The sequence below is a fragment of the Anomaloglossus baeobatrachus genome, chromosome 1 (assembly GCF_048569485.1).
Source record: "Anomaloglossus baeobatrachus isolate aAnoBae1 chromosome 1, aAnoBae1.hap1, whole genome shotgun sequence".
NCBI classification, from domain to species: Eukaryota; Metazoa; Chordata; class Amphibia; order Anura; family Aromobatidae; genus Anomaloglossus; species Anomaloglossus baeobatrachus.
Genome location: NC_134353.1, coordinates 693,327,970 through 693,347,699, shown reverse-complemented (window position 1 = coordinate 693,347,699; position 19,730 = coordinate 693,327,970). Strand labels below are relative to the sequence as shown.

General features: G+C 44.6%; 1 protein-coding gene across 1 annotated transcript; it reads right to left on the bottom strand.

The window, feature by feature from the left end:
- Positions 1-3,293: 3,293 nt before the first annotated feature.
- On the bottom strand, positions 3,294-17,626 carry PRKAB1 (protein kinase AMP-activated non-catalytic subunit beta 1). The gene is made up of 7 exons (XM_075320230.1): positions 17,452-17,626; positions 9,496-9,662; positions 8,560-8,653; positions 6,183-6,297; positions 5,751-5,884; positions 4,159-4,227; positions 3,294-4,083 (listed from the first exon to the last, which is right to left on the bottom strand). Exons 1-7 carry the CDS (start codon positions 17,593-17,595, stop codon positions 4,006-4,008), a joined length of 801 nt encoding a protein of 266 aa, XP_075176345.1. The 5' UTR covers positions 17,596-17,626; the 3' UTR covers positions 3,294-4,005.
- Positions 17,627-19,730: the final 2,104 nt, after the last annotated feature.

Genomic DNA, 19,730 nt, shown 5'->3' with positions numbered 1-19,730 from the left:
GACTATTTTATTTGTATCAAATTAATCTATTTGTATCTTCTTCTAAAGTCTATTGTATAACCTAGGTGTATGTATGTCTTGTTTTTTTGTTTGCCACAGTGGGCAAGGTTTGGGTTGCCAGATGTTTTTACCTGGTTCATCAGTTGCGATTTTTTCAAAACGTTGCAAATGTACTTGTCCCTCTTCTTGAGTGATTTTATCTACCAGAAATGTTAGCAAATTTTGTAAAACATGCAATGGTTTGGTTGTAAAAGACACTAATTGTTAGAGAATCAAGACCCGTTTTAATGTTGCACAAAATTCATGTGCCATTTTGATGAATTTGGCCCAGAAAATACCAGTGAATATAACAAGAAAAAGGAAAGTGACAAAAAAAAAAAAAAATCCCCCTCCACAAATGATGAATTTAGCAATCAATATGTATGTAATCTTAAAGGAAACCTGTCACCAGTTTTTTTTTTACCCTATAAGGCCCGTTTCACACGGCAGTGAAAAATACTGACGTTCTTCACTGACATGTAAAACACGCACATGTCCCTCCATGTTCTGTGATTCACGGCACACATGGGTTTGTCCATGTGCAATCCGTGATTGCATATGGACATTACTCAGCTGCCTTCACTGCTGCTGATCTCCTCTGGTCTCAAGCGTCCGCCCACCACTCTCAGCACCTACTTCCTGGGCGGCAGTTCCTGCTTTCATGAATATTCATGAGCCAGGCAGGAGCTGCCGAGAGCGGAGGCTGCAGAGCGAATCGCAGGCAAGGTAAGTTGAAAATTTTGAATAGTTAATATGTCCGTGATTTTCTTGTAAGTGTGTCACGGATCACACCATAGTGTGGTCCGTGGGTCATCAGAGATGCGAGACAAAAACTGACATGTCTCCGTGCAGACTCACGGCCAAGGGTGCATGGAGACACGTTCAGTGAAAAATCACTGATGTGTGAGCAGACCCATTGATTATAATGGGTCTGCGTATGTCAGTGATTCTGGTAAGTTTTAAAAAAAAGAGCACAAACGTACCAGAATCACTGACGTGTGAAAGGGGCCTAAGCTGCAGCCACCACCAGTGGGCTCTTATATACAGCATTCTAACATGCTGTATATAAGAGCCCAGGCCGCTGTGTAGAACATAAACACTTTATAATACATAAACCGGTTGCTGCGGCTCAGATGGGAATCTTCATCCTCGGGTGCCGGCACCGCCTTTTGGCCATCTTCGTCCTCTTTCTGAAGCCTGAGTGCATGACGTGTGTACGTACGTCATACACACTCACCGGTCCTGCACTACAATACTTTGATTTGACCTGCTCAGGGCAGATCAAAGTGCGCCTGCTCAGGACCTGAATGCCAGGAAGTGTGTATGACGTCGGACGCATCATGCACCGCGGCCTCAGGACGATGACTGAGGCGGCGACAAAGATGGCCAAAAGAGGCAGCGCCAGCACCAGAGGACGAAGACACCCCTCTGAGCCACATCCACCGCAGCGACCGGTTTAGGCGAGTATTATAAAGTGTTTATGTTGTACACAGCGGCCTAGGCTCTTAGATACAGCCTGTTAGAATGCTCTTTGTAAGAGCCCACTCGTGGTTGCTGCAGCTTATAGGGAAAAAACTGGTGACAAGTTCCCTTTAAACTCATTTATTTGAATACTTTGAGAAATGTAGTTTTTAAAATATCTGAGTAATCCCCCATGAATGACAGTTTATTTTAACAGGAACTACATCATGACATTGACAGAAGTCAATAGTTGACATCCCCCTCTCACCCCCACCCCAATTGTCATAACAACCCATTGGCACCCCACAATCACTTCACAGGGGAATACTATGCATTAAATCTCAATCTCTGATTCACCCATGCCTGTTATCTACACATGTCAGCTGATCAGATCATACAGAGTTGACGTGAACTTGGATGTACAGATATGTCCAGTGTTGGGAAGGGGTTAAAGCACCACTCCAGTGTGTGTTTTTTTTCTTTAACCGCTCGAGTGATGCATTTAATAAAAGTTTCTTGACCCTACTCTTATACTTACATGCCACCTTCTATGTGCGCCACTCAGGACAGTCTTCTGCAGTTTGTCACCTGCTGGCTGCTCAAGTGTTTCATGCTGGAAGGGGACTATTCAATGCAAGACTTGCATTGACAGCTTGTGACAATTTCTGACCAAGCAGAAGTTGCTGTCAGCATCGTGAAATCACAGCAGTATCTGTAAAAAGGTCTGGGGTCCTGACCTCAAATCCCACCAAGAACACCATCTGCAAGGATTTTGTATGTTCTCCTCGTGTTTGCATGGGTTTCCTTGGAGTTCTCCGGTTTCCTCCCACACTCCAAAATTATACTGATAGGGAACTTAGATTGTGAGCCCCAATGGGGACAGTGTTGCCATTGTATGAAAAGCGCTGTGGAATTATATTATAATGAAGATGCCAGAGGGCAAGTATAAGAGTATGGGCAGAAATCTTAGGCTATGTGCCCACGGGGGCATGTCCTGTGGTTATATCCGCAGAAGCTCCCAGAAAACCGCAGCACAACTTTGTTTGTTTCAATGCTGCAGTTTAGTTGCGGGATATACTGCGGTAATTCTGCATTGAGGATAACAGTACCATGGCTTCAGCACTGCATCCTCAATGCAGAACAAGTGCTGCAATGATCAGGGAGTTCATATAATTACCTCCATCACACAGCACTTCTCTCCGGCGTCTGTCAGCATCTCTACACTGTGCAGGAGAAGGTAGGCGGGCCTAAACTAGGTCTGGCTGTCACATGACCCCACCCACCACCTCCTTCCTGCCCATGGATCCACAGCACTCCAGCCTCCTGTGCACCGAGGGAAAGTAACCGGGTGTCTGCTATCAAGGCAGGTAAGCATGGGACCATCCGCAGGAATAATTGACATGCAGTGATGTGTGGCTGCGGGATATCCGCAACATTTTCTGCAGTCGCACATTCCGCAACGTGGACACAGACACTCCACATGTCCCATAGGATAACATGGGGAGTGTTTGTACATGCTAAAACCTGCAGATTTATCTGGAAAATCCAGCTAAAGCCGCAGGTTTTCCAAAGCAAAATTTCCACGGCATTTTGTGTGATATGACCCCTCTATTTTAGACCTCAGTCACTTATTTTTCCCATCAGTGTTAGTATGCCAAAGCCAGGCGTGGAGCTCACAGATGAAAACTAGAATTGAAACATTGACACTTTTTCTGTTTTGGAGACCTTCCTTTTGTTATACATATACTGATCAAAAATACTGATGTGTGAATGAGGCCTCAAGGGTTCAAATATTTAAATAAAAAATAAAACACAAATTTACTTAAATTCTGAAACTTTTTTTTCTTTTTTAAATATGTAAGGCTGCATTGATACGTCCTAAATAGGCTATATCATTAAAAGGTTAAATGCCTAAGCCCAGTAAGGGTCAAAGTATGTGTACACACAAAACTACAAACATCTAAGTGTTTTATATGTTTATACACTTTTAAAAGAAAATCCTAAGTATAGATAAATACACTGTACAGCAAAACAAAGTATATGGAAGAAAAAATAGGAATTACATTTCTATCCTGTGCATTATAGACCTGCGGCACACAATCAGATACACATGCATGGGGCTGGACGTGTCCTTAGTGTATCCTGCATAAAAGGTTATTCTTGTTTAATAGGAGGAGTACTAGTAAATCTAACATGGAACACAGGTCTTTGGATTTTTAATTTGTAGAGTGACAATGACAGAGGCGATCTGTAGGGCCATTATTCCAGTAAAAGCCCTACATGCCAGGCGACAGTTATCTACTATTTGGCAATACTTTCATTTTCCTCAGTGAAGTGTGAAGAATTAGGAAAACCATGTCCACTACGGTCAATAGATCTGGATTGTGGACTATCACAGCTCAACACAATAGTGACAGGTGTATCGGAGTTTTCAAAAATTTAATATTTTAAAAAAAATAAATTGGAAAAAAAGGTGTAAATAGAAGAATAGTCTATAGAAGCAGCTCATATTGGCTTGTACAGCAATGTGGTGACATATTTCTTCTTGTAACGGTGAGTAGCACTTAGCACCATCACGCCATCCTGGAAGAGATAAAGACACAGATGTACAGTTGTCTTGTCTGGGCATCTTCAACACACTGGTATAAATATATTTACCTTGATGGAAAGGGCATACAGGTGATTTAACATAACATGGTTTGGTTCCGGAAGCAAAGCTGGATCACACTGGAAAATAGAGATATATAGGGTAAAAAAATAAATCAGCAGTCAGAGCTGCTAACACTAATGCTATGTTGCCCACCCTGCGGAAAATTTGCAGAATTTACCGCGATTTTTTTTCAAAAATCCGCAGTACAGCAATTCCCCAGCCATTTCTATGGCATTTTGGGGAGTGCTGTGCCCATGCTGCGTTTTTTTCCGCAGCGGAAATAATGCAAATTTCCCTGCCGAAAAATCTGCAACATGTGAATTATTCCTGCGGATTTCTCCGCAGGGCCCCATACTTACCTGCCTTAATAGCACACACCGGAGTCACTTCCTCCGGTGCAGAGGAGCGTGGTAAAGCCAGGAACAGGAAGGAGGTGGGCGGGGTCTGCACGAGCTCCGGTCATGTGACAGCCGAAGCTAGTTCAGGCCCGCCCACCTTCTGCACAGTGCAGATACGGCCGGAGTCGGAGAGTGAAGTGCTGCGTGATGGAGGTAATTATGAACTCACCGATCACTCCAGCACTTGTTCTGTATTGAGGATGTAGTGCCGAAGCCATGGTACTGTATCCTCAATGCAGAATGACCGCAGCAAATCCACCGGACACTTTCCCCGTGGGCACATAGCAATTTGCTTAAGCCACATATTTTACACCAATAAAATCCAATCCCACTTGTATCCTTTAAATATAAGGCTATTCCACAGAGACTCCTTCCTGGAGATGGGCTAGCAAACTGGGCATTCCTTATGCTGTCAAATAAATTTTAGAGTACACCAATTTCTGGTTATACCCTGAACACCCATTAGGTTAACTCTTGAGTATGCCAGTTTGATGGGAATAATCCTTTAAGCATGCACCTGCCATCTCCAAAATCCTATCCCAATATGTAGTAATAATAATAATTAATTTATTATTCCTATTATTATTAGCAAATATCTCCGATTAGAAATGTAGTATAGTTCTCCTGATATAGCCATGTGTCTTGCCTCATGTGTGGGGCATTGCAGCATAGGTATCCATGGTGTTATCTACTCATCCAGTGACAGTTACTTATGGTCATAACCATGGATACCCAAGCTGCAGTGCCCTGCACATGAGTAAAGACACATTGTCATATCAGGAGAACTACAGTACATTTATAATTGGAGATATTTGACAATATTATTTACACCTAGTACATATTAGGATAGGAAATTGGAATGATACCACCCCTTTAAACTCTTCTTGATGATGAAAACAGCACGTGATGGAGCCTGAATAAAGCATGCTGTGATTTGGGGCGTATATTTATTTATTTTGACTTTGGCAATAAAATGATCCCCGTGGGCAACTATTCCATTTTCCAGGCTGTGATAAGTCTCACACATTCTGTAGGCAGCCACAGCAATTGTAATCATTACCTGACCGTTTTAGGGTCTAACTGTACGATATGATTTTAGGTAAGGGTAACAAGTACAGATTCTCAATCCATTCTCAATGTGTTTAACAAAGAATTTTATTACTGAAATGAATATATAAAGTATAGGTAAAAGACATACTTACAGAAATGCCAGTGTCTTTGTTAAGGATAACTTGTAGTAGATGAGGGGGGAGGATGGGAGGGGATTTGTTGCGTTCTTCTTGCTTGCAGCTATATGGATCTTGCAGATATGGACCCGGCGGGGAGCTGGACAGCTCTAGGGAAGCAGAAACCAAATAAATAGGAGAACAAAAACTGGGTAACAGAAAAAGTCAAACTCATTGGGCATTATAAATAAAGAAGCAATTTGCTAAATGCATGTTATAGAGCAGTGCTCAGCCCAATTTTCTTTATTAAAAAAAAAAAAAAAAACAAAAAAAAAAAAACACAACACAAAAACAACCCCACAAATGAGAACACTGGACTTCAAATACTCATATGTAGTAATATACAAAGAAGATTCCTCAGGTACACAAGAAAATGGGATTTGTTAGTGTTTATAACAAGAGACCTACCTGATACATCGGAGCCTTTCTGAGAATCCACCATTAAGGCATCAAATACTTCAAAGTCTGTTTTCTTCACAGTAATAACATTGTTTATTGTGCCAAGCTGGCTAGTTATTACCGGCTACAAAAGATACAAACAAAAAGCAAACATTTGGGCCCATTTACTACATCTCTTATGATTAGACGGTCTTAAAATGTGCCAAATCTATCAAAAAGGCTCATGCAGTAGGAGATATTTGGTTCATTTTGGCAAGTTTGCACTGACTAGCCTAATGTTTCACCATCTGTCAGCTTACTCTACATGGCTTGCATATTTAGCTTTCTCTCCCTCTTTGTCCACTCCACCTGTCCTCTGGGAACAGAAACTAGTTACAGTGACACCCCTCTAAGTCAACAATCGCAGTCTGTATCAGTCTTCTAGAGGGGTGGACCTCCATAATGAAATGGGGAACCCATCATGTTTTACACAGTCCATGTGCACAGCATAGTATAGGAGCAGGAGACCGTAAAGGGGTAGTCCTATACAAGATCCAATCCTAATATGAAGTAGATGTAATAAGCAAATACCTCCAATTAGAAGTGTAGTGTAATTCTCCTGATTAGCCATCTCTTACCTCAGCGCATTACAGTAGCTTAGGTATCCATAATTACAAGCACTGGTAACGGTCACTAAATGAGTGGTCGTAACCATGGATAACGAAGGCTAGTTTCACACTTACGTTGAAAGGCATCCGTTGCATTGCGTTGTGTGACGAATACAACGGATGCGTTGCATATCATGGCACAACGGATGCAACGGATCGTACAAAACAACGGAAAGCTTTTTTTTTTTTTTTCTCCTTTACAGTTTTACCGGCAGCAGACTATTGTGAACGATCAGCTGATCACCCGGCTGCCCGGCGCTCAGCCGAGCGCTCTCGAAAGCCGGCGCTCAGCCGAGCGCTCTCGAAAGCCGGCTGCCCGACGCTCAGCCGAGCGCTCTCGAAAGCTGGCTGCCCGACGCTCAGCCGAGCGCTCTCGAAAGCCGGCTGCCCGACGCTCAGCCGAGCGCTCTCGAAAGCCGGCTGCCCGACGCTCAGCTGAACGTTCGGCCACCAAAAGACAAAATAAAGTTTCTGTGATTTAAAAAAAAAAAAAAAATAAATAAAATAAAAAATAGATGAGCATGCGCAGTGAAAAATAAAGGATTCCACCGCTAAAAAAAAATTACATTCTGCATTCCTTCCGCCCGGCGGAAGCAACGCAGCGTCGGCCAGCGGAAGCAACACAGGTACTTTTGGCACAATCAGTCAGCCATACAAGTCTATGGGATTCCGCTGTTTTCCCAAAAGGGCAGATTGCGCCACAAGGTAATTAACGCAAGTGTGAAAGTACCCTAAGCTACCGTAATGCCCTGCACATTAGGTAAGAGACATAGCTAATCAAGAGAACTATACTACCTTTCTAATTGGCGGTAGTTACTACTATTATTAATGTTTTAATATATTATACATATTAAGATAGAATCATGGAGATAAGAATGCCACTTTAAAGTGGTTTTCACATGAAAAAAAGTTTATTTTAAACCAATAGATCTTAGAATAATAATTTCCACAATTGGATGTTTAAAATAAAAAAAAAAAAAAAACCCGTGGTGAGAATCTTATATAGGTGTCCCTTCTATGTACTGTGTAATGGCCGTGTCTGACTGTACAGGGACATAGTTTGATCATACCACATCTCCTGGGCAGGAAAGGGCACAAGAGAGTAAAGACATTACAGCATGAAATCGCAAATATTTCTTTGATTTAAAACAGGCAGGGAAAAGTTTTACCTCATCAAAAGAATCAGCTGTGATTGTGTGCAGTAATGTGTTTATTCTCTTTTGAGTCCTCCCCAGTCCAAGAGATGTGGTATAGTCAGACCATGTTCCTGTACAGTCAGACACGGCCATTACACAGTACATAGCAGGGGCACATACAAGATTATCTCAGCACAGGGACATTGGATAGCTGCTTGCACAGAAGATGCAAGAGTGCATGGGCAGGCAGAACACAGATGGAATAACTATAGGCTCTTGCCATGCCCTCTGATCTCGGACTGCATGGAAGGAGATGTCATCAGGGAGCTGGCCATTACTAGCAGCCAGGAGCAGGCCTCACTCCCCTGACCTGTAATGTGATGTCCCAGAAGGGAGGGGGGAGATCTGCAGAGCAGGTACTGTCAGCATTAAAACAAACGCTACGGATGTCAGCTTTATAGTCCATATGGCCATTAGAATTCTTTTCCAAGTACCCCAAGTGCAAAAAAACCCCAAAAAACAACATAGCAAACGTTTATTGTATAAGCACTGACCAATAGTTCTGCTATACTTGTCTAAACTGAAAGGACTTTATGCAATTACCTCAGCAGGGTCATGTGTCCACTGGCCATCAACAAAAAACTTGTACTGGTGGTCACCTTCTGGCAGGTCTAATATTGCTACAAAGTTGTTGTGGCTGGAACATAGTAAAGGCGAATTAGATGAAGTAATACATTTCTATAGCGGCAGTCAAAATTACAAGGATGGAAAAAAACATTCTACATATTGGAAAATACCACAATTATCCAATTGTTAGTGCCCAGCTTAGTGCGAATAACGTCACAATATATGACAAGGATTTCTAAAAAGCTTCTATTTAAATAGGTTTATTTTACTACACATTCTTTAGCGGAACCTGTAATAAAACGCTATTAACCTGCAAATATTTTTATTATTATTTATTATTATAGCGCCATCAATTCCATGGCTCTTTTTCATGTGGAAAGGGGTATACATAATAGGGACAAGAACAATCAAACAATACAAGGCACAGACTGGTACAGGAGGATAGAGGTGCCTGCCCGCGAGGGCTCACAGTCTACAAGGGATAGGTGAGGATAGAGTAGGTGAGGGTAGAGCTGGCGTTAGTCTACAGGTTAATAGTGCTCTGAAGCTGCCTGGTGCCCGCACAGAGCTCCGCTGCCAGGAGGGCATTAACTTCACTCCTCCCAGGAGCCTTGGGCTTTCAGTCATAGAGGTAGGCCAGTACAGCCATCCTGACACTGACTGGCAGCCGTCTCAGCATTAGAATCCAAGCTAAACTTTATTAAATATTAAATTAATAAGTTACCACAAAACACATGCAACTATTATGAAAAAAAAAAAAATCATAAAAATGATGCAAGGTGTCCGTGGCCTTCTCTATCCGGGCTTGTGCAAATGTTCCATAGACTAAAAAAAACAAATCTCCATTTTTTTGTCTATTTACATACGGGATATACTCCAATGGAAGAGAACATCTAATAGTGAGTGATTTACCTTCTTATGAGAGGGATCTTCCCCCAATTATTAAAGGACCCAGATAGGTAAATTTCTTTCCCACCGCCGGTCCAGCGAAACACAGTTGGCCGAGCCTGTGTCGGAGCTTTATCATTCACTTCTAAGTCATGCTGCCACGCTAGAAACTCGTCCTTCTCCAGCGGTGCCTGCAACAAGAACATCGGTTTTAGCAGAATATCTGACACATACATGGGTATTACTATATCTATCCCTTTGATCACTGGTTACTTCCTTAAGCATAAACAAGCACAAGTAGCTCTATAATAAAGTCATAGCCTAACAGCCATCATTAAATAAGCTCTTCAGGCCACAGTTTTATGACCTCTGACACTGGTGAGAATAAACATGAAGGGCAATCAGTGATGACTCGGGAGAGCGAAGAGCAGAATACAGTGCCCAATACATAAGGCTATTACAATACAGCTGTAGAAATTCATTCATTTTGCAGATAAAAATAATGACTGCTTACAAAGTAGCATTACGTGTCGGACAGCGGGGATAAGCCAACACTCATGAAATGACCGCTCTATGGACAACATTTATCTACCGTAATTCATTTGAATAGAACTGGAAGTGACGGTGCAAAATAATTAGGGTAAGTATATTACAAGCCATTTACAGTTACATTGTTACATTTAGTGCTCACATTTATAGTTCGGAGCTGAATTCAAAGTTCTGCTTGTTGCTATGGGAAACAGTCCACCAGCTTGTGGTCAGCACACTACCAAGTTTAAACGGAGCTCCTATATTGCTCTGAGGCAGTATAGATTAACCCCTCCCTACATTAGGATGGGAATTAAATGTTCTTTGAAGGGGTGCACATGTGTTTGGGTGGGCACAGGAGCTTAAGGCCCCGTCACACACAGATAAATCTTTGGCAGATGTGTGGTTGCAGTGAAATCATGGACATATTGTTCCATTTGTACACAGCCACAAACCTGGCACTGATGGTCCACAATTTCACTGCAACCACAGATCTGCCGTAGATTTATCTGTGTGTGACAGGGCCTTAAGAACCCTCCACACACAGCAGACACAGACTATTATATAGCCAGGATCGTCTCCAACAGCCACAGGCAGAGCCAATCTTTGGCCATGGCTGTTAACCATTGAAACACTGCTGATAATTTCTGAAGCTCATACCAGTTCTGATTGGGCCCCCGTGATGTGATTGAGGGGTACCAATAGGTTACTACAACATCCGAGGTCAGATATTTTGACTATATACAGTGGATATAATGCTACACATTCCTGTTAAAATGCAAGGTTTTTGCCATGGGAAAAAAAAATAAAAATCACTGCGATTGTTTTTTCATGTCAAATCAGCATTAGGAGAAAAAAAAAAAATATAAGAAAATATTGGATGGCACTGTGCTGTGTTATATGCTAGTGTGAGCGAGCCTTAAAGGGAACCTGTCATCAGAAATTTAGCTATAAACCTAAAAGTTTCCCCCTCTGCAGCTCCTGGGCTGCATTCTAGCAAGGTTCCTGTACTTTTTGTGGCCCCTTTTAAACCAAAATAAATACTTTATAAACTTGTATCTTTTGCTATGTAAATTTTGTAAATCGTCCATGGGGGCGGGCTCTCTGCTGACCGTTGCTGTTCCTCCAGCAGATTTACGCCGCCCCCCAACACTGAATTTCATATCTCAGGACGCCGCCCCTGGGGCCGCGCATGCGCTGTGCGACTGTAGCGGGACTGTGCACTGTGTGCATGTGTGACCGCTGGTGACGTTTTGCGCAGGCACGAGGTTATGGGCGACACTGAGTGTCATCAGCAAGTGCCGCCCATAACCTCGTGACCGCACTTTCCCCTCTTCCTCCAGCGTTCTGCGCAAGCGCTTGCTGGCCAGATGACCCGACGTCACCTCTTTCCCATCTTGCCCTGCTGCACGGTAAGATGGGAAAGAGGTGACGTTGGGTCATTTGGCCGGCGACCGCTTGCGCAGAACGCTGGAGGCAGTGGGGGAAAGCGCGTCCACGAGATTATGGGTGGGCACTTACGATGCAATCACAGCGCCGCCCATAATCTCGTGCTTGTGACACACGTCACCAGCGATCCTGGCGTGGGCGGCACCTCGGGCGCAGTGGGCGGCGTCCTGATTGATGAAATGGAGCGTGGGGGGCGGCGTAAATCTGCTGGAGGAACAGCAACGGTCAGCAGAGAGCCCGCCCCCATGGACGATTTACAAAATTTACATAGCAAAAGATACAAGTTTATAAAAGTATTTAATTTTGTTTAAAAGGGGCCACAAAAAGTACAAGAACCTTGCTAGAATGCAGCCCAGGAGCTGCAGAGGGGGAAACTTTTAGGTTTATAGCTAAATTTCTGATGACAGGTTCCCTTTAACACTCATGTCAGTCAGTACACAGCTTCCATAAAGGGATTTTCACTAACCCCATATAAAGTTTAGCCGTTTTAGTAGGATTTTCCTGACCGGGCCTAACTCCATTAGGAAAATCAGTGGGTGACCTGAAGAGGGCGCTGTACACAGGAGATGCCCTCAATCTGATGGATTTGATGATACTGCAAAGAAGAAGGGGCAAAGATTGCCAATTCTGGATGTGCCGTGCTGTGACTCCTACCCAAAAAGGCTGACTGTGGTCAGAAATTCAAAGGGTACATCAACAAAGTATTTGTTTAAGGGTGTGCATATTTATGCAACCACATTTGAGTTTTTTATATATTTTTTTTTCCACCCAAAAATATATTTGTTTTTTTATGGATTTGTACAGATTATGGCTGACAAAGGTGGAAAAAGTTCTGAAATTATTCTTCTTGGAATGACTATTTTTAACATGACATTTTAACAAGGGGCCTTTTTTATAGCCAATGTATTGTAATACTGTGGTATTGCAAAATACAATATAAGCGATTAGATTATCGGTACATAAGTAAAACAAGGCATTTACATAGGATGGTTTTCAGTTATGATGAGTGCACACTGCCATGCTTTGGTCTCGTGAAGAACAGTTGAATGCTTGGATGGGTGAGACTCATGTACCGAGAGTATAATGGAAGTCAATGGGGAACTTGAGCACTGTTCTGGAATATTTCCCGGAAAAATGCTAGAGTTCCCCATTGACTTCCATTATGCTTGAGTTGCGCCCATCCAAACATCCAACTGGTCGTTACCAGTACAGAGTATGGTAGTGCTCGCTCATCACTACCTTTAATATAATCATGGCCACTCATGGAATTCACATATTTTCTATTTAGACCAGACCTGGGCAAGGGGCGGCCCGCGGGCCACATCCGGCCCGCCTACTCTCTGTGACCGGCCCGCCCGTCTTCAGCCGATGCAGTGGAGCCGGGCTGCAGCGTTCCGAGCAGGGAGAGATCCTGCAGGTCTGCACAGTAAGTGCAGGCAGCGGAACGCAGGAGTCTTTCCTCTGTTCCCTGCCGGCACTAATTGTCAGTGACACACGCGCGCGCTCGGACGTTGTCAGTACTGCGCTGCGTGTGTCATTTCAAAGTTCCCGCCCGGCAGGAGAAGGAGCAGCACAGCAGACGGAATAATTCATCCTGCACTGCAGGACCTGCGATGACGTCACGCCCATGTGACTGTGTGGGAGGAGACACAGGATGCCGGGCAGAAAGCAAAGATACTAAATCCTGAAGGAGATGTGGACACATGATGACTGGTAATGAGAAAAGAGGGGACATGAGGGGGAGGGGGGCTGCAGGGTGAGTGGCATATGAGGGAAGATGGAGTTGCAGGGTGAGTGGCATATGTGGGAAGATGGAGTTGCAGGGTGAGTGGCATATGTGGGAAGATGGAGTTGCAGGGTGAGTGGCATATGTGGGAAGATGGAGTTGCAGGGTGAGTGGCATATAAGGGAAGATGGAGTTGCAGGGTGAGTGGCATATGAGGGAAGATGGAGTTGCAGGGTGAGTGGCATATGAGGGCTGCAGACTGACAGAAGGATGTGAAGGGGTGCAGAGTGTTTGAGAGGGGTAAGTTGGGGTACAGGCAGGGTGAGATATGTGGGCAGGGTGTGTGACATATCGGGGTGTAGTGTGTGTGATCTGGGGGGTGCAGGTTGTATGGGGAGCAGGGTGTGTGACATATGGGGGTGTAGTATATTACAGGTGTGCTATATGGAGGTGTAGTATATTACAGGTGTGCTATATAGGGGTGTAGTGATGTAGTATATTACAGGTGTACTATATGGGGGTGTACTATATTACAGGTGTAGTATATGGGGTGTAGTGATGTAGTATATTACAGGTGTACTATATGGAGGTGTAGTATATTACAGGTGTGCTATATGGAGGTGTAGTATATTACAGGTGTACTATATGGAGGTGTAGTATATTACAGGTGTAGTATATGGGGTGTAGTGATGTAGTATATTACAGGTGTAGTATATAGGGGTGTAATGATGTAGTATATCGGAGGTGTATTATATAGTGGTGTAGTATAATACAGGTGTATATGGGGGTGTAGTATATTACAGGTATATGGAGGGGGTGTAGTATAATACAGGTGTATATGGGGGGTGTAGTGATGTAGGTTAATACAGGTGTAGTATATGGAGGGGGTGTAGTAATGTAGTATATTGGGTAGAACTGAGTTAATTATATTAGTCCGGCCCTCTAAACCAATCCCAATTTCTCATGCGGCCCCATGGGAAAATTAATTGCCCACCCCTGATCTAGACAGATTGTTAGGGGATATACTGCCATTATAAAGTACTAAAATGCCTTGAAACACTCTCATTCTGGCACTTGGAAAATATAAATAATTTTGGTTTCTAATTGACCTAAAACAGGAAACGTTTATTCTGATTTCATGTGAGATAGTGAGAAAACATGCATATGTGTCTTTATAGAGAGTGTAGAGAAAAACCTGCAGAATTGTATTTAGAGAGAGTGGATGGAAACTTCTGGTTTCAACTTTATGTATATTAAGCTGCATATCTCCTGAAAGTGACAAATGTATCACTGCTAAAGTAACATTTATAGAACTCAAGCATTACACATTACATAGCAAACGCTGGGGCAGGAGCACCTACATTCCTGTAATGGAAGCCATTGAAAGCACCACTCCAGTGGTTTTTATTTTAATGGTGGAGTGGTGCTTTAAATCCAACAAGTTCCCTGATCCTACTCATCTAGTCCCCTGCCGACGTCTTCATCTGTTCTCAGCACGGCTCCTGTCGGTCTCTGACCTGCCTACTGCACCAGTGTTTCATGGAGCACGCCGGAGGTCATAACGCAATACAAGTCTATGAGAACCCGATTCTGCCTCACAGACTTGCATTAAGAGCTTGTGATGTAACTTCTGGCTTTTGGCCAGTCCGACGTTGTGGTCATAAGATGGTGCCACGGGAACAGATTGCCATTAGTAAAATGTGAAGACGTCATCGGGTAAGTAAAAGACCAGGGGCAGGAACCTTAAATTAAAAAACACCACACCAGGACTGGAGGGAAAAAAAACAAAAAAAACTCCGCTGGAGTGGTTATCTAGGTTTGTAAAGAGGTTGTCCAACTTTGGGGCAAAAATCTGTTGTCACCTATATAACTACAGAGTGTGATGCACACACTGTCACTATTACCCAAATATTGCTTGGTCATGTGACCTTATGTATCCGATTTGCATACTTGCAGACAAGTGCTAACTAGAGGAGTTCAGCTTCTCGCAATAGAAGATAACAAGGACAAGCTGGATGAGTCTAGTTGCCACTTGTGCACACAAGTCATGACCCTCAGCTCACCCCTGAAGAACATGGGGTTTACAAGGCACACTATCACAATTTAGCAGTCTACAGTTCTAAAATACCTGCAGACTTTCGTCCCAAGCTAGGATAAACTTTTTTAGGCTGGACTCACACGAACGTATGGCATCCGATGCGAGAGCAACGGACGCGATATGCCAATGACCCCCACAGCAGAGCCTGAGCAGAGTGTCATATGATTGTGAAACTGAGGGCGGGCGCTGCGGAGGAGAGTGAGGAGTTAAATCCACCCCATCTCCTCCACTCCATTGTGAGCCTGTGCGTATATCACACTGCACTGGGATAACATCCGAATGCAGTGAGATGTTTCTCTCGCACCCATTCAAGTGAATACGGCTCTCGCAGAAAATCGCAGCATGTTGCGACTTTTCTCGCATCCAAAATCTGGATGTGAGAAAAGATGACCAACTGCTCTCCCTCATTGACTAACATAGGTCAGAGTGCAGGGGAAGATTTTCTCGCATTGCACTCGTCCGTTTTTCACGCTCGTGTGAGCGTGCCCTAAAGGCCCCGTCACACACAGATACATCTTTGGCAGATCTGTGGTTGCAGTGAAATCATGGACATATTGTTCCATTTGTACACAGCCACAAACCTGACACTGATTGTCCACAATTTCACTGCAACCACAGATCTGCCGCAGATTTATCTGTGTGTGTGACAGGGCCTTTAGGCTCATACAGTATTTGGTTAAAGAATGGTAGTGATGACGGTCCCAACCAGAGGTGAAAGTGTGGGGCCAAAATGCCCCACTCCCCTGTTTGCTTATCTGCTTTGGCCTCTTGTATACAGTCGGTATAATTTTGATTCTAATGGGTTCATGCTTTACAGATCTCCAATATCTAGACATTGTGCATGGGACTTACAACTGGGGTGGAGCGTTAGCACACCTGCCTCTATTGTATACCACAAGTTCCATTTTGACTGAGTTTAGTGAGATTGTCCGGGTCTTACACACAATAAACTGTATATTTTGCAGTCTAGTTCTCCGCCATTGTAGTTTTCCTATAGCGGTTGTACAACTTATGTAGTCATACACTCTTGATATTGTGCCACCCACAGACCTTGTTATCTCCTTATCGGAAGTTTTATACAGGATCCTGTATATGGAGGATTGTCCTCCACTTCACCATTCCATCTCCTTCTTTGAGGTATGGTTCACGGCTAAAGTCAAATGGCATCGCATTGGCAGAGTATATGAGCTAATCTCCCGAGACATTCTTTATACACATCCATGGAGCCCTATTAACCCAAAAGATGCCAGCTTGGTCTCCACTAGGCATGAACATCAGGTTTATACTGTGCAGAGCAGTACACTGGATTGTGCTGTTCAATATAGCAGCATCATAGGACTCACAGGCCCGATATAGTGTACATTATACTGAGGCCATTGCTACAATCAGATCAGCAGCTGCCACAGGGAAACTTTGCCCACCTGGCTACTATTAGGACCATGCAGCCCACACTAGGTGCCTTGCCCCCTAGCAGCCATAGTGGGGCACAGCTGGTTACTAGTAGGACCAGGCCTTCCACACTAGGTGCATTGCTCCCTGGCAGCCATAGTGGGGCATTTGGCATAGCTGGTTACTAGTAGGACCAGGCTGTCCACACTAGGTGCATTGCCCCCTGGCAGCCATAGTGGGGCATTTTGCCCTGCTACTAGTAGGACCAGGCTGTCCACACTGGGTGCATTGCTTCTTGGCAGCCATAGTGGGGCACAGTTGGTTACTAATAGGACAAGGCTGTCCACACTGGGTGCATTGCTCCCTGGCAGCCATAGTGGGGCATTTGGCATAGCTGGTTACTAGTAGGACCAGGCTGTCCACACTGGGTGCATTGCTTCCTGGCAGCCATAGTGGGGCACAGTTGGTTACTAGTAGGACCAGGCTGTCCACACTGGGTGCATTGCCCACTGACAGCCATAGTGGAGCACTTTGCCCTGCTACTAGTAGGACCAGGCTGCCCAAGTTAGGTGCATTGCCCCCTTGCAGCCATAGTGGAGCACTTTGCCCTGCTACTAGTAGGACCAGGCTGCCCAAATTAGGTGCATTGCCCCCTGGCAGCCATAGTGCCAGCATAGCGCCGTGTGCGGTCAGGACATCAGCTCCCTGGCTGCCAGCTGTCTGTGCCTGTCACTGTCGGCCGGTACCAGCTGTCATCACCAGGCCTCTGCTGCCCACACACAGCTGTCACCTTGCTCTCCTCTGCCGGGTACATGTCCGCGTCCTCCGGACTGTCCATTAGTATTTTGGCTCGGTCCTCCCCCTTTGTTGGGCCCCCGCCGCTGTCCCTTCGCCCCTTCAGGGGTCCAGGTCGCTCGCTGCTGGTGTTCCCCATGTTCTCAGCAGGACAAACTACGCTGAGGACTTTGTTTATGGTGCTGCCGGCTTCCGCCTCCGGTTTCCGGTGCAGGCGGTGGAACGCAGTGCGGTTCACGCCTCTTTGCCGCTGGGTATGCTTGCGCTGCGACTGTGCGGGGGGCGCCAGAGCTGGCCGGTCTTATATTAGCGCGGTGACGTCAGCAGCTGACAGCGCTCCAGTCACGTGTACAGTCACCATGCTTATGTGTGCCCTCAGTAGTCACCGGGGTGGACATGGCTCTGTATCCAGGCAACCAGCACACTGTGTACTGAGAAATGTGCCAAAGTCCATCTTTTAGGTCATGTATGACTGCTATGGTAATTATTGTTTTACCTCCAGACACCAGTTGGCGTCTAATGATTATTCAGTTTAAAGCGAATTCGACAACTGACACCTACAGGAGCAGCATGTAACGCACACAATGTACGATGTCAGCCATGACTGCAACGCTGCAGCTTTTATACCTCAATAGCTGTAGACCACCTGTAGGCCAGTCAGACAGGAGGGTCCCTGGTAGATTCCTGCCCGCTCCCTAGACTCCAGGTCTCGCCCTATACACGCAGGCAGGGAGAGGACTGTCAGGGCAGTGGGAGGGGAGAAGCCACTGGGGACCTCCTGTCTGACTAGCCGAAAGCGCGGGCTCGGTCCCAGCTATTCTCTCACTGCATTTTGTTTTAATCCCTTCACCCCCGGCCGATTTTCAGTTTTTCGGAGTTTTTTGCTTTCTGTCAATCTTGCCATATATAAGGGCTTGTTGTTTGTGGGATGAGTTCCACTTTTAAATGAAACCATAAGTTTTACCATATAGTGTACTGGAAAAAGGCAAATAAATTCCAAGTGTGGAAAAATTGGGAAAAAAATGCGATTGCATGATTGTTTTTGGGATATTTTATTCACCGTGTTCACTATATGGTAAAACTGATGTGACGGTGTGACGTCTCAGGTCGGTGCGAGTTCATAGACACCAAACACGTATAGCTTTACTTTTATCTAAAAGGTTAAAAAAATTCAGAAGTTTGAAAAAGAAAAGGGGCGCACTTTTTGCGCCATTTTCCGCGATCCATAACATTCTCATTTTTTGGGATCTATGGCTCAGTGATGGCTTATTTTCTCAAGCTGACGTTTTTAATGGTACCATTTTTGCGCAGATCGTATGTTTTGATCACCTGTTATTGCATTTTGCAAAAAATTTGCAACGACCAAAAAATGTAATTTTGGGCATTTCAATTTTTTTTTCCCGCTACGCCGTTTACTGATCAGATTAATTGATTTGATATTTTTATAGATTAGCCATTTATGAACGCGGTGATACCAAATGTGTGTGTATATTTTTTTTTTAACCCTTTAATTTTCAATGGGGCGAATATGGTGTGATTTTAACTTTTAGGTTTTTTTTCTTTTTTTAAATTTTTTGAACCTTTTTTTTTTTACTTTTTTTTATGTTACTTGTTCCCCTAGAGTACTATAAAGATCAGCAGTCTGATTGCTCATTCATTTCTGTTGATCACAGCTACACAGCTATGGTCACCAGAAATACTTGCAGCGCCCCTGACTGTATCAGGGTGCTAGAGGGAACTGCATCCTGTCTCCCAGGGTGCAGGACCCAACCCCCATGGTTCTAGGTTACCAATAACCAGTGTCACACACCATCAGCACTACAAATCCCAACCACACCTCACATCAAACCTGTCAGACACACCAGTGGGATGGTCAAGCTGGAGTAGGGCCACCCACCTAGGGGTCAGGCAGACTGGTGGGAGGGAGGAAGTCAGTTTAGAGTCAGCTCTCAGCAGGAGAGGAGCTGGAGTGGTAGCTCCTGGGGGGAGCTGAAGAGGAGGAGAGTTCAGTAGTAGCCCTTAAAGAGTGAGGAGCTGGAGTAGTAGCTCCCGGGGAGCGAGACCAAGGTTGGATCGCAGACGGTGGTCTGGGACCACAGGAGTCTGGGACCGGTGGCAGTGACATTGGAAAAGGTGCGACGGACATAGTCTAGGAGGACTGTCGGCATCAGAACCCCAAATGAACTGACCGATACCGAGCATGGCGGGGTACAGGGCCCTAGTTCGGGATCAGGTTTATCCATCCTGATAATTAACCTGGGAGGGAGAGTATCT

Coding starts and splice junctions, on each gene's coding strand:
- PRKAB1 (XM_075320230.1), bottom strand. CDS start 17,595: ATGGGGAACACCAGCAGCGAGCGACCTGGACCCCTGAAGGGGCGAAGG. Junction 8,654..9,495: donor AAGATCCCTCTCATAAGAAG/GTAAATCACTCA, acceptor ACTATGTTCCAG/CCACAACAACTTTGTAGCAA. Junction 4,084..4,158: donor TGTATGCCCTTTCCATCAAG/GTAAATATATTT, acceptor TATCTCTTCCAG/GATGGCGTGATGGTGCTAAG.